This window comes from Anopheles merus, chromosome 3L, assembly GCF_017562075.2.
Source record: "Anopheles merus strain MAF chromosome 3L, AmerM5.1, whole genome shotgun sequence".
NCBI lineage: Eukaryota > Metazoa > Arthropoda > Insecta > Diptera > Culicidae > Anopheles > Anopheles merus.
The window spans coordinates 7,621,296-7,637,047 of NC_054085.1; the positions used below are offsets into that span (position 1 = coordinate 7,621,296).

Sequence of the window (15,752 nt, forward strand, 5' to 3'; positions counted from 1 at the left end):
GCTGTATATTTCACCTCATGTGGCCGCGCGGTAACAAGCATAAAACAGCACAGCATATGTTCCAACTGGATAAAGAAGTCCTTTTATCTTTCAATTAAACACTGAGAGTAAAATGAAATATCCAATCGGCACACACTAGTTTAATATGTATACTGTCTTTTGCTTATAACTCGATGACGAATGATAAATGAGATCCTTTTATCGAATCTGCCATAGAACATGGTGTAGTAAGTTCGGAAGATAGTTACGGTCGCCATGTAATGTGATGAGCGTACATACGGTACATACTGTACATCGATCAACGTCGCGGTAGGTCAGTTTTTACTGACATGAGCTGAGGTGGAAAAACACTTTGTTCGAAGCGGACTTTTTAACACTTGATCGTCTAGGCGATCATAGGAACCTTTAGGAGGTTTCCCTTACTGGAAACGTTGGAGTTTAGAAGCCTTACCTTGGGTAGGGGGACATAACTAAACTCTTGAAATAAGTTGGAAGGCAAAGGAATTAGGAAGCGTAACGTCCTATCTTGGCAGTCCGAACGAATCTGACTTGCCATGGTTGGAATTGGTTTTATTTATACTCAAGATATGTTATGGGTGTCGTACATTTGGTTTTGGAATATGTTTTTGTCCTAATTAAATGTTATTGTTATTGGCAACAATTTATAAATTGAAATGGTGTAGGGTGTTTGTCGATGTGTGTCTATGCTTCGGTTTTACTGTGTTGCGAAAGAAGGTTTCAGCTATTGTTGCTAAAGAATGGATGTTTTCGTCGCTGAGCTAATGACTTGCTATGCGTTCTCGGTTCACCTAGTTTGCCTGCAGTAACGCCTGATTTGCTTATTATGCGTCTTTCGGGTGTTTTCAAGAAGTGTGTCACAATTGTTTTTATATGAACGGTGGGGCCTGAATTCTTCCGGTTGCTTTGTTATGGTATGATCTGATTTGCTGAGTGTGTTATAATAAATGTGTTGCAATGGTGTGATTTGGCTTTCCGAAGTGTGTTACAATGGGTCTATACCCAAGCGACAAAATCAACATGCTTTCTCGCTCTCTCACGTTTACTGATCTATTGAGTAGAATGAGAAAGCATGTCGATTTTGTTAGTTGGGTAGCTGATAGTGTTTATAACAAGTTCTATATAGCAGATATACTACGATGGAATTTGTGTAATTTGGAACAAACAATGAATCCAAAATAGTAAAAAAGACTCCCATTCGCTTCATAACAACGCCCATAAACAATGTTTAATTTAAGTGTCAAAATTTTCCCTTGGCGCATCGACCTGTTCTCTTTCATGAACCTTGGATGTACAGTATCGGACAGAAAGATAGGACCCTGGTTTTTCATCGCACCGTGCACTTGTTTGACCACGTTACTTGTGTGTGTGTGTGTGTGTGTGTGTGTGTGTGTGTGTGTGTGTGTGGTGTGTGTTGTGTGTGTGTGTGTGTGTGTGTGTGTGTGTGTGTGTGTGTGTGTGTGTGTGTGTGTGTGTGTGTGTGTGTGTGTGTGTGTGTGTGTGTGTGTGTGTGTGTGTGTGTGTGTGTGTGTGTGTGTGTGTGTGTGTGTGTGTGTGTGTGTGTGTGTGTGTGTGTGTGTGTGTGTGTGTGTGTGTGTGTGTGCGTGCGAGTGCGCGGGTTTTTGTCTGAAGAAACGTAGCTGGACATGGTTTCATATTGCGTTGAAAACATTCTGATTATGTGTGTTATCATGTGAAACAGCGTGCGTTCACACTTGGATAAAAGCTAAAGTTTGCATCGATAGCAGCGAATGTTCTTCGGACGAGAACGCAGGTGTGCTGTTTCATGAATGTGATTGCGACAGCGGTGCGAAATGGAAACGCGCACAATAGCAATGAACTCGGCATTCCCTCACAGGTGTTTCTCCAGTGCACGACATTGAAAGGCCAGCGTGCATCTCCGCGTTGAAGCTGGTGTGTGCATAGGAAACTTTGTGCGTGCATTGAGCGGGCGCGCAGATGTTCTTTTCAATGAGCGTTTTGTTTCATGAGCGCGGCAGTATTCTGTTCTCGATTTAAATGGGTAGACGCTCACTCGCTTACTCATAGATAGTTTTTATCCATACGCTTTTTTCGCTGCTCGACAACGATGTGATTCATCGCGTATAAAAGCAGAACGCAGGCTGAGCACGGGATCAGCCATGTCCAACTTTTTAACCAGCGCGTTCTTGACGGTCCAAGCAAGCAATGTTAGTAACAATGGGTCGAGGTAAACATTGTACCGATTATCAGCACCATATGATAAAGCGACTGGCTGCTGCTGGCATTAAGCGCAAAACGATCGAGTTCGTGATGGAACGATCGCGCACTTTTGTGGCAAACGCGCTTCGGACAACCGAAACGTGCTTAGACCATCAAAACGCGCTTGGACAACCGAAACGCGCCAGTCAACCAGACGTCCTCAGAAGACCACGGCGAAAGAAGACCGTAAAATTGTTAATATATCGAAAATACACTGATCGCGAGGGCGGTGGTCCTGCTTATTACATCAAAAACCTAACCCAAAACACAAAAAAAAACTACTAACAAATCTATCCGAAACGACATACTTGTGAAACAAACACACACACCAATACACATTCAAACATACATACACACACACATGCACACACACACACACACACACACACACACACACACACACACACACACACACACACCACACATAAACCTGTCCCAACGGGTGCATGCTGCGTTGAAAACACTAGGGTCCTATCATTCTGTCCGATACTGTAGCACCCAGCACTTAAAATACATGCCTACTTCAACAAAATATTAGTAATTTTCTTTAAATGTTGCATTTATTGTGTGGTTTTAGTCACTATATTAATGCTGTGAGCAGCCGTGCCGATCCCTGTACTTGATGTGGCAGTTGCGCGTTGAACGGAGTTATTACACAGTGAAAAAGATCAGAAACTAAATAACCAACTTGAGTGTAATCATCAGCAATACTTGTTTTCCTTTCAGGACATCGAAAAGCACTTCGAATCCTTTATCGGTAATTTTACTAACTGATAACAGGCTTGTCGTCAGAGATGGTACATGGTACACCCCCTGTTCAAGGAAATTTTCTTGCGTGTGCCGTTTCCATCCATGGAAACCAATTTGCAGCTTCGGACACAGCTGATTTGATGGAATCTCCATTCGCAAATGAAATCGACGATTGCTTAGAATTATCCAGGCGTAGCGGAATTTGGGGCAAGTGTGCCACCTTAAGCATTTCATGTTATAACTCACTAAAAAGTGTTTTTCAAAAGCCAATTCACCAAACCAATTCAAAATCTCATAACCATTTAACATCTATTTCCTCACTTATAAATGAATTTCGTTAGAAAAACGTGCAAGCAAAATTGTTTTTGAAGCGTTTTAAAAATACGATGTTTTTTGGGCTATGGGGCAAGAGTGCCACTCGTATGGGGCAAGACGGCCACCTGGTTAAAATAAACGTATTTCTTAGATAATTGGAAATAGTTACGTCTGTGGCACTAGTGTATGTATTCCTACATGTCTTGAGTCACCAATGAACCCTTTTTATCACAAACTGTATTGCAATATGGTTTGTTGCTGGTCTGCTTTTTCCGGGGTGGAATTCGCTCGTAATAGTGCACCATACCGTTGCACGCTACAACCCAAAAAATTCGCTTCCATCTTGAATTTACATATTGCGTAATTTCGAACGTTTAATTGATAAATTGGTTTAATTGGTGACGTGTGATTCGAACATGTTTCTAGGTTTAAATTTTCAAGTTTCTTCTAGATTAAAACTTCCGAGAATTTTTTCAATATCACACAACCTTAAAACTTGTTCGACAGTACTTTTGGGCCCATAGCCCACAGCTGTTGAGCGGAGTTATTACACAGTGAAAGAGATCAGAAACTAAATAACCAACTTGAGTGTAATGTATTCGAAACAAGACTAACTATAATGAACATTTCCTAAAGACTACTGATGATGTCCATCCTCATCTACTTCATAGTACACATGTTGCTTACTCAACATTGCGCTGCCATCGGCCAACGTCCAAGGACGACAGTGTGTCACGCACGATTCGCAGTAAACAGTCGTCATAGACACAACCCAAATAACCAGCTTGAACTCTATAGCTGATTTGAGGCTGTTCAACGAAAAATCGTTCCGATGTCGTACTTTGTGGCTGATTAAGAGATAGACAGTACTTTGCGGAACTATGGAGCTTTTTAACAGGCACTTGGTACTCTTTGGAACTTTGCGGCTGATTAGCACTATGTGTAGGGTTCATGATGGATCTTGAAGGCAATTCTGGCTATTTGCGAAATTAACCCAAGCTAACCAAATCTCCACCAACCCGGAGATTGAATGACAAATGCTGTGGCTGTGTCCAATCGCCAACATCCAATGCGCTGGTCGATATGTAAAAAATGTATGTGACCACTAATCCCATTTTCAAAGCTCTTCAAATGGAATGAGCTACAGCAGCGGTCGGCAAACTTTTGAGACAAAGTTCCAAATTTAACAAATGATCTAATGCCGTGGGCCAGGAGAATTCGGGATTTCTATTATTGTGCTTTAATTATTACATTATAAAATTTTAGAAACAAAATAATTGGTATTATGCTGTTTTCCTACAATTGTTTCATCCAAGCATGGTTAAAAATTGATAATAGCTACTTAAAAACTAATTGTATCTTTTAATCATTTGAGGATCGCTAAAGGGCAATAGTGTGATAATTCAAAACATAACAAAACAAGATCAATATCGCTTCTTGATGACCCCATCCTCCCATGCCGCAAAAAATATTAAGGCTATTCTGGGGATGATACAAAAGTGTTATTGACTGAAAAATTATCGAGGCAAATATGCATTTAGTATTTATAAAAATGTTTTATGGACAAGTTATGCCATGTCAGATAATTTGATTAATTATTTCTTATGAAAAACTTTAGCACTTTTACAATCGTTGTACTTGTAAACAGGAACAGCGTGGAATCGTCGTTCTCGTTAAAACAACAGGGTTTTTTTTAATGTTCATATTTGTTTTCAAATACGATGCAAAATCCCCCTGAAGCAGATAAAAAAGAAAACAACTGATTTGTGTGAAATTAAGATGAACGAATAGCAGAACAAATATTATAGCAGGAAAAATGTATACAGCTATTTCACTGTATCTAAAATTTTGTTTTCCATGTATTACGTTGATGACAGTCGCATGCAAAACTTTAAATATATTCATTGCAACCAGACTTTAGTGTACCTTATTTTTGTTAAATTTCATATGCGACATTCATTTGGACTGTCAAGTCTTATTGTGTTAAAATAATGTTAATATTACAGAACGGTTGCAATAAAAAATGGACAACAATTGTCGATTTTTAATGGGTTTATCTTAACCCGCACTAACAAAACGTTAATTGCACCTTGGGTAGTAGTATCCCATTAGTTAGCAGCCTAATTTGGCACCTCTATCAGTCGAACTCTAACCATGATGGCCAAAAAAGTGAATCAAAAGCGTGCGCGATCAAAGAATGGCACCCCATAGCGTCTAAAATGGACTCCGTGCGGAAGTTTGTGGAGGTCGTGTATACCCGTTTCGGCATTTTGGTCGCCAACATCTTGGCACTATTAGGTAATAATCAAACCATCGAAAGAAATTCCAGCTTCATTTTTGAGGTTCCAAAAGAAGTTGAAATGAAGACAAAGGGACAAGCAGTGGCGGATTTAGGGTATTGGGGGCCCTAAGCGTTAAAAGGAGTGGAGGCCCCACGGTTGGTGTCGAGTGGGGGGGGGGGGGGGTGCATATTGTTGCATTAGGTTTTGAATCAAACACACTTTAATGGTTTGCAGATGGGGGGGGGGGGGGGGTGCTCAGAATTCTCTGTGCTGGGGCCCTATAGTTTATGAGTCCCTTCATCCATTCATCCCTATCTAGCACAGAAGCTCTCGCTGATACTACTGTACACATTGTTCTATATGCTGGAATTACCATACACGGGGCCCCTACATTGACGGGGCCCCCCGCGGCCGCTCAGTCCGCGCACCGTTAAATCCGCCACTGGGGACAAGTGGCTACATTACTGCGTTAGCTGGATCGGGAAATCGATGCAATCCACCAAATAGTAAAATAATACCTGGGAAACATGAATAAACAGATCAGGATGTATACATCGTATCCACTGGCTTCGCAGTGGCAAACAATTACGCGAAAACTCAATGCAATCATTTCAGGTGAATTTCGACAGAATTTCGATATGACACCCTAGTCTGCGAATTGGTCCAACATCCGTCACCTGTGTCCCATCGATTTTTTCTGCATCAACGTGATGCAAAAACTCTACTCTAACAATTTTGTAGCGAAAACTTAGGAGGAATTGATAAAAATCGAAGGTAGAACTTAAATCATGCATATCCTTGTCCACCATGGTGAAAATTCCTGATAACTGAAGAAAGGCAATGCGCAAAGTCTTTACTTACATATGCAAGTAAGCTCAAATAATTACCTTTCAATTACTCTTTTTCCTGCAGCCAGCCGAAAATGGCATATTTTTTTCATGCAAAAGTTACGGGGATATTGACCTCGAGTTCGAACATACTGTACGGTCCGTCATTCCATAGTACTATAATTAAAGTTGAAAATGTACGATATATTATATTATACAATATGGCATACTAAAAGATCTTCAGTAATTTTGTGAACGGATCGTTTCTTCCCATCTTTCAAAATCAGTCAAATCCTTTCGCGGGCCGGATTTAATGTTGTGGCGGATCCCATTTGGCCCGCGGGCCGGACTTTGCTGACCGCTGAACTACAGGGTTTTTCAGGGGTTCTCATACATGCGGGTTACTTTCGATACTTAGGCAGTGTGTTTCATTTATTATTTCAATATGTTTTATAGCCTACATAGTTGGGAAATCGAACATTCTTTCCATTGGTGTACGAAATATTCTGATTACAATACGCCATATTCTGATTACAATAGAACGTCGATTATCCGGTATGCTCGGGACCGGACGGTTGCCAGCTAATCGAATCCACGAATAATGGTCCAACAAATGTCAAATTCATATAAAAATTATAAAATGTACTGGTTTTACTAACAATTCACTTTGATCAATCGGTTAATTATTAGTAGAATATTATTTTAATCAATAACTATAGGTTTTTACAACTTTTTATGAACTGAAATGAAACTCTAAAATATCACTAGACACTAGATGGTAGCAAAAAAAATGGTTTGCCAACTATAGCTGCAAATGTTTGCCACGATTGAACAGCTGTTAAATTTATGTGCACGGTAAAACCGCCCGCCGGTTAATACGTCCCCGGATAATCGACGTTTTACCACCGACAAACCGACGTGACACTTCGAACAAAATGAGCTTCAAAAGTTGTCTCCTTATTTCAAATGAAAATACGTTAAACACTAGCGCCATCTCTATAATGATTCGCTTACTACACTGACACAGAGAAGAAACTGCTAAACCCCCTTTTTATTTTTCTTCGCAAATTCCAATGCGTATTGTTTTATGTACTTCTCACATCTTTTGCATTGATTTGGAAACTTATAAAATGATTTTCCTGGGTGTTTTGTCCAATAATTCTCACAAAATCTTGCCTCACACTTCCTTTGCCACTCGTATTTAGAAAAGTTGTTTACATCGAAGCAGCAGTGAACAGAGTTTACTTTGACAGAAGTGTTCGCCTCACTGGTGAATGACAGTACTTTCGTGTGGGACACTTTTGTAACGCCAGTGTCACGTCGGTTTGTCGGTGGTTTTACTGTAATATTGAATGAAATATAGTAGAAAACTTCAAAATTTCACGTTCAATTCTAATGGAACTGAAATCCAGGTTTAACGAGTGAGTCACTAATCGGCATAGAGCGTGAGTGAGTATAACCCGATAATACTATATAATTTTTGAAATGATATGTATTTGTGTGAATATTCAAAGATTGACCTAAAGCTTAAAATCGCTAAGGTCACTCAACTTTCATCTCTAATTGGAAGGCCAACCCTATTTGTTGGGAATTTGTCCATGGCGTCATCTGGTGACAAGTAGTTGTAGTACTAGAATGAACGGTTTTAGAACATGAACATGGAACACATTTGAATACCGAATAAAGCTACACTTTTTAAGATTAATTAAAGAAGTCTTGCCTATTTTAATAATATCATGTATGAATTAAGATGTTTGTAATAGTCACAAGAATGGATATTCATTTTGTCTTTTTTACGACCACTCCTTGGTGCGTTGATGCATTTGTTGATTCCATTTATTGATTCGTTCGTTATTCCGCAGCACAATGCCACAGTGGGCAGTTTCGAAAATAATTAGGGATAAAATTATTATACACAAATTGTTGGTTTTTATAGCTTGTAGGCAACCCAAATAGCCAGCTCGTACTTTATAGCTGATTTAGGGCTGATTAACGAAAAATCGTTCCGATGTCGTACTTTGGGGCTGATTAAGAGATGAAGCGGTACTTTGCCGAACTATGGAGCTTTTTAACAGGCACATGGTACTCTTTGCAACTTTGCGGCTGATTAGCACTATGTGTAGGGTTCATGGTGGAACTTGAAGGCTTGTTAAGAAAGGGTACCGAACTTGGTGGAACTTTATAGCTTTTTAATGCATGACATCGGTACAAGGTGGCTCTTGTCAAAGTGTCAAAGACGTACGCCGCCAATAATCTCATTGCTGCTGCACAAGTTAGATACGTTAATTGAAGAATGAATATTGAGTGAAGAGATTGTGAATTATCAGTAAATTGTGTAAAATTTTGTGTAATTCATCAATACAAAGGATTTAAAAATATACATATGTGTTTAAACGAAACAAATCTTGTTGTTTATTTTATCGATGACGCTTGCTTGAAAATAAAACACAAAGAAAAATAATACCTGGCATCGTGGCATAAGGAAGCTGCTTAGGCGCTGTTTGAAAGACCCACATAGAACTTTGATGCTGTTTATCTACTGCAAAAGGCGAATTAGAGCAGCGATCTTTAGCGTGCCAAAATGAGCTGCTTAAGCAATTCTGGCTATTTGGGAAGTATCATGATAGTATATTACATAGAATATGAAATTAGCATCCAAAACATAAGGAAGAGCTACATAAAATAGCGTTTTAAGGGATTTCCGAACAGTTCAATAAATGTTGTACTTTTTTTCTTTTATTTGGTGTATAAAATTTCAAAATATCCTGTAATTTTCCAGACTGTAAGAAAAACTTCGTATACTTTAGAATAACACCGGTATCTGTTTACCGCTGACTAAAGGGTATGTGTCATTGATTTGCTTCATTATATTTAATTATAAAGTTAGACTAGAAAAGAAACTTACATGTTCGATGAGTATATGAAATTGGAACATGAATTATCAAACACATTTATCAAAATAGGTTCATATTCAAAAATGTTACAAAGATTCAAAGTTCAAATCAAATCAGAAGAGATTAAGAGCTCATATTATGATTTTTTTCTTAGTTTAAGCCTAAAGATTGAAACCTTTTCTTTAGAATTACGTTATTACGAAGTTGGTTTTTTGAATTTTATTCTGACAAAAACCCATTGTGCAATGGCCAGATTATTCAAATTAATAGTAAAAAAAATATGAAATTTAATTGGGAAATCTATAATGGGAAAGAACAACGATTGTAATTGAATACAGTATAATCTCACTGACTGCTTCAGGTTATTCTTTATTAGTCGAGTTGTTCACTAGTTGGCACCTCAATAGTTGGGTAGTCAACCCAAGATCTATTAAGGAGAACAGGTCGATGCAAAGCCCGTTGTTAGGTTGCCATTTTTAGCACGCTTTCGACAGTTTCATGAAAAAGTGTTTACAAACAAACGGCTAATAGTTAACGCGCAAAAGTGGACGAATTTACTATTAGGAAGGTTATATTGGTTAAATTTCTTGCGGTCAATCACTTCTGGACAATAAAGGAGAAGTTATTGCAGTCTACTCTGTATTCAGAAACATTGTTAACCTTTTTCATTGTTTGCCATTCCGTGACCACAAACCACTACCGTTTGCAACGGTCCTGCTGGAAAAACGAAATGTTTAACATGTTCAACTGGGTTAAAGAAGTCCTTTTTACTTTCAATTGAACACTGATAGTAAAATGAAACATCCAATCGACACACACTGCTACAATATGCATACCGTCATTTACTTATAATCCGGCTACGAATGATAAATGAGATCCTTGGATTGTATCAGTCATGCAATTTCTAATTGGATTCTAATTCTTCAAATATTCTAACAGTAATTGTATGTAAAATGCTGAACAAAACTCTCATTCACCCCATAGCAACGTCCATCGCTAAAGATAAACAATGTTCACTTTAACTGTCAAAATTTTCCCATGGCTTTCTGTCAATTTACTCTAAGCGCTTCGACCTGTTCTCTTTCAAGGACCTTGTAGTCAACCAACCAACGAGGTAGCTTTGACAGAAAGAAACACCAGCATGGTTGTCATGGAGCTAAGAATCATAGCCCTTGCGATGCATTTCAATTTGGTGGACAAAGATTTCAGAACCATTTTATTTCTGTGTCGTTTTTATTCATCACATTTGCGGTCGGTCAAACAACTTAACTATCGAGTGCAAATCCACTAGTGTCGCAACCATTGAGGTCATACTGTATATTATTAAACCTCCCTTCAAATATGCATTGCATTTTCACATCGCCGTTAAATGTTCTAAAACCAAGACAACAATGCACTCCACTATCCACATCAAAATCCCGAACAACTGCAATCGACTATTTTTAGTCCACTGTTTGTTCAGAACCACTCACTGTGCGATTGGGGTGGGTTCGTTCTGGTATCCTCTACGAGACACTTTTTCAATCTACAGTGAACCGTCCACTAGAGCATAAGTGTGTCGCACCCGATCTCAGATATCCCCAAAAGCATCTGGTTTGAATAGAGCTGAAAAATGATTCCTCAAACAAGTTGGTAAGTACCACCCCATTGAAGAAGTGGATGTTTTAACAAATGTGATAGCGATTTGTGCAAGTGTTTTTACAAAAAGTAGAACGTTCTATACTGGTGTTATCGGTGCTACTGCACTCCCTAGACGGGCACACTTGACAGGGTGGTGGTGGTTGTGGTATGCAGTCGATTGTATGCTGACGAGACGGTTGAAGCTATCAATTTGCGGTTCGGTGCTAATTTGCAAAGAATATGCCAACACACATACTATTACCATAGTCCCGGCAGCCGGCTATCGTCGGGAAGAAAAGCGAAAGAATTTCCACGCTTGCGTACAACCGGGCGTGCTTAGACAGATTTTCCCTCACCCAAAACGGCCAACACTCGGCTGTCACGTTTTGGTGTGTTTTGGTTTTTGAAAGCCGCGCCGACGTCTATAGGACGTCTTCGTACCGTGTTGCTTGTCAACGTGTCTGAGAGAAAGCAAGCCATGAGTGCGTTGAAGATTTTTCCACTTTTTTTTGTCTGTGTTGGGTTTTGCTCTTCAAGGGGAAAATGCAACACAGTAGCCATTGAAGTTTTGCTGTTAAACAAGCAAAATAAAAACAGAAATAAAACGCAGTAAGGCGATTTCGTGCCGCTTTATTATGTATGACTTTTGCTTTCTTTCTTTTTTAACTTCCTGTTCATGTTAAGTAATTGAAATGTAGGAGTGGAATGGGTTTTTTTTCACAAATTCCATTAAAGAGAGCTTTGTCTTTCTAACGGGCAACTGAATACGAAAAGTATTATGCGTTCTATGCATTTTTAATCAATAATGATTAAGATTTGTTTTGATGAATAAATCATATTTTCAAACTAGCCAGTTTAGGCCAACTCTTTATTGAAGTTCTGGATGGCATTTTCTACGATAGCTTGCGTTTATTGGAATCGACATCATTGCATCCAAACGATTCGCTTTCAACCGCCTTGAGGTGATAATTATGTGTTTACTATTTCAAACGATATTCGTTCATCATCTTTACATTTACAATTCTCATGCCTATAGCGCTTGTTTAATGGGATATATCTTTTCCTTCTGCGTTCCTGCTGCACTGAACTCGCTAACGGTTGCACCTAACGCGGACAGAATCTTAGTACAAATGATTGCCAACCTCGGCCAACCCATTTTATGGTCTTTTTTGTGTGACCGTTTTCAAAGCATACCTACGTTAGTCAAAAATGCACACTTGACCCGGTCAAACGAGAATAATTTACAGTTTGGGACCCGATCGGTTCGATTGGTTTCGTGCCGTATGTGCCGGCATACATGTGTGCGGTATGTTTATTTTACCGACAGTGAAGCGGAATAAACACGCTGCACTGTGTTGTGGCAGTGTATGCCGCTGAGAACACTGTCCAGACCATGGCTTATATGGGTTTTTAAAGCATTCCCTGCATCTCAATAGTTTGTTAATAGTTATTCCATTGGTACAATCCTTTCAGCCAACTGGTCGCATTGCTGTTCGGCACCGTACTGCTGCTAGTTTCATCTACCGCCGCCGACCAAACATACGAATGTGCGATAGAGAAGCGCGAGGACGAAAGTGTATGCATGTTCCGCAATGTCGTATATACCACCAGTATGACCGGCATCACGTTTAAGGCACCAAACGCCAAGGTACAACATGTGGCGTTCGAGGACAGCACGCTCGACCGCATCCCGGCCGAGCTGCTGAATGCATTTCCGAACCTCCGGTCGCTGAGTGTACCGAACGCAAATCTCAGCTCCGTGGTCATACCGGCGAAGCTGGAGCGGCTGTATGCCTCGGACAATCAGATCTCGCAGGTGATCGTGCACCAGACGCGCGACACCACGACAATGCTCGAGCTAATACTCGACTCGAACAGGCTGCACGATATTTCCAACCTGACGCGGCTGGCCAAGCTGGAGATATTGAGCCTGAGCGGCAACAGGGAGCTGCCGATCGATGACACGATCGAGCTGGGCCGGTTCAAGGGTATGGACGGGCTGCGCCATCTGCTACTCTCCGACGTCGGAGCGCACGATCTCGAGAACGAGCAGGAAGTCTCACTGCCCGCGCTGGAACTGCTCGACCTGTCCAGCAACAACCTGCCACCCACGTACTTGAGCGTGAAGGTATTTGCACCGTTCAAGTCACTGCAGATCTTGCGACTCGCCTATAACCAGCTGCGGGACCTGGATGTGCTGCAGCTGACGAAAAACAATCCCCAGCTGAAGCAGATCTACCTCGAGGGCAACGAATTCCCGTGCAAGCTGCTGACCCTGATGCTGAAACACTTTAAGAAGGAGGGCATCGAGACGCCCGTCGCCAACCCGAACGTTCGCTGCCTGTTGGGTTTTGACAAGGAACAGGGTTTGTGCTGCATGGCGGACAATATGAACCAGAGATATGCCAGCCCAGTTACTCCACGGATTCCCCCGGTTAGTTTGGCGACGAGCGAGTCACCCGCGGAAAATACGGCCGTGCGTACGGGTGCCGGTAGTGCTGAACTGGGGACGAGTACTATGTCGACCACGACCATGGCTGCAGCCGGCGGTCCTCCAGCCAAAACGGACGATGGCTACAGCATGGCTTCGATGGCTCCGTTAGGCAACAGCTGGCTGCTAGCCGGTCTGGCGGCGGTGGTGTTGACCCTTATGAAAATGAACTTCTAATCCGGGTAGGCTATTACCTCATCATGAGTCATTTGCATGAACACTGCTGAACACTACCCTCCGGGTCATGTCATTGGTTTGATGTCTTCGTCTGGCTTTTTTTGCGCAACACACACACACACACAATTCAATGCTCAATACCTATACAGGACTACACACCACCACGAATCGGTATCAAAGGTTGCGATTTGGAAACAACGCGCATTAAGCCTTCGTACACTGATTAGTGTTTACCCGATGTACTTGATTGCTAAACAAGCTTCTTTATTTGTTATCATTATTTTCTTTTAGCAACAACAGTTAACATTTTCGAACGGTCCGTGTATGTCGTCGTAGTGGTTGTTACTTATTTTCTTCTAATTTCAAGCGGTAACTATGACTGCTTTCGTTCACGTTGCCCAATCTACAGACCACCAACAGTAGTAATGAGCTTACAGGTATTAAATAACACTTTTTCCACATCATTAGCTTCTCGTAGATGATCGAACCATAATTACGGTGTAAACGGTGTGCGTACCCTTCGCCAAATATCAAAGTCCTTTCCAGTCAATGTCAACAGTGCAACCTACCGCACATACAAACATGCGAGTTTTCTAGAAAGCATTAATTGATAACACTCATCGGAAGCTAGCCAAACAGCGTGATTGAAGTATGTTCTAAATCGGTTTGCAACGGAAGGCAATAAGATTGCAATTAGAGAGGAGGAAAGGACATTAAGTATTTCTTTCCAAATTGTGTGTGTGTAAATGCATCTGCGTCGTTGTAAAATTAAAAATAAGAAAACAAAAACACACACAGTTTAGCATCGCGTGGATAATAAATGTAGAACGGATAATACTTATTGTCTCCCAGGAACAGCTCGTGGCTTGGCATGGACTACCGTTCCATCAGTACCAAAACGTAACTCACCGGCTAGGACCGTCATAGAATGATGAAGAAAATGCTTAACAAATTGGCGCCCCTAACACTCTCACAATTTTACGCCACGTGACTCAGTGTAGGAGCATGATAGAAAACTAGACTTTTAGAGTGGTAAGTTGCAGGCGAAATCCATACACACACACACACACACACACACACACACAGAAAAGAGCTAACAATTATCAAGTATTCAGTAACATCTCATTAACATCTAGTCGTAGGAAACCAACCAGTAACATAACATTGCTATTGATGATATCGCGACAGAAGGGCAGCACTGAACTCCTGCCAGTTCGTGCGGAAATTTCATACAACGATTTTAAAACACATGCAGCAATTTTTGGACAACCGTTTTTTTTGCGTATGTGTTAGCGTAAGCGCTACGGATTTTGGGGAAGAGTGCGACAAGACAGCGACGACTAATTTTGTCGGCATAAAATGGTAAAGCCGACAACGGTGCTATAGTGAGGCCAAGTGCTCTTAGGTCGGAATCGAACCGAAGCCAACATGTAACAAGCGAACGTAGAAGAACGAAGGTTAACAACTGCGCGACCGTGCATCGACACCAACACCAATGTTGCAAATGTTTGTAATGGGACGTAACGGACGAGTAGCGCGCGGTTTTCGCGCAAACCGGTGGTGAATAAAATGGATGGAGAAATGGATTTACTGCACGGGAAGGGGGGAACAAGTGTAGGAGCAGAACAAACTGTCATCCTATATAGCTACAAGCACGCGCTCGATCGCTTTTCGAACACTTTGAACCACTGTCACGTTCTGCAAGAATCCGTCTTTAAACAAAAAAGAAAGAAGGAAGATCACTAACGCTTTTGTAGGTAAGCTGCAGAGCTGCTTGTGCCATGGCAGGGCCATTCAGATCCTTCAGCACACTTTGGCCATTTTTGTGATTATATTGCGTATTATTGGTGCTAGCGAGCTGAATCCGTACGCGCAATTGCTACCATTTCTAGTGCCGTTCTATTTCAGGCAGTATTCCCAATATTCACTGTACTCTCATGCTTTATCGTGGTAGAAGTAAATCGTTTTAAAATCTTACATCACAGTTGGATTGTTTGAATGGAGATAAATGTAATTGAGAAAACTATTGACGGCAATAGTTGTGGGTAAGTATCACATGGTGAAACAGAAATCTAATACATTCTCTAATTCTTATGCATGTTTAAATGTTATCAAATTAATAATTAATTTATGATAT

The 15,752-nt window shown here is 40.8% G+C and overlaps 1 protein-coding gene across 4 annotated transcripts; it reads left to right on the forward strand.

Moving 5' to 3' along the window:
- The first annotated feature begins 10,525 nt into the window (after positions 1–10,525).
- Positions 10,526–15,592, forward strand: LOC121598424 (leucine-rich repeat-containing protein 4B-like). Of its 4 annotated transcripts, XR_006005552.1 has the most exons (4): positions 10,526–10,959; positions 12,421–13,620; positions 13,907–13,984; positions 14,084–15,592. XR_006005552.1 is itself a non-coding variant. In XM_041925266.1 (3 exons), the coding sequence occupies exons 1-2, from the start codon at positions 10,940–10,942 to the stop codon at positions 13,613–13,615; spliced, it is 1,215 nt and encodes a 404-aa protein (XP_041781200.1). In that variant the 5' UTR covers positions 10,526–10,939; the 3' UTR covers positions 13,616–13,620; positions 13,907–15,592. The 4 variants fall into 4 exon arrangements, 2 of the variants coding, with proteins under 2 accessions (XP_041781200.1, XP_041781199.1); XR_006005551.1 differs by having other exon boundaries at positions 12,421–13,984; XM_041925266.1 differs by having other exon boundaries at positions 13,907–15,592.
- Positions 15,593–15,752: the final 160 nt, after the last annotated feature.

What these genes read in the sequence shown, in the direction of transcription:
- LOC121598424 (XM_041925265.1), top strand. Translation starts at nt 10,940, where the DNA reads ATGATTCCTCAAACAAGTTG. An exon ending in ATGATTCCTCAAACAAGTTG is followed by an intron (nt 10,960 to 12,420) that starts GTAAGTACCACC and finishes CAATCCTTTCAG; the next exon opens with CCAACTGGTCGCATTGCTGT.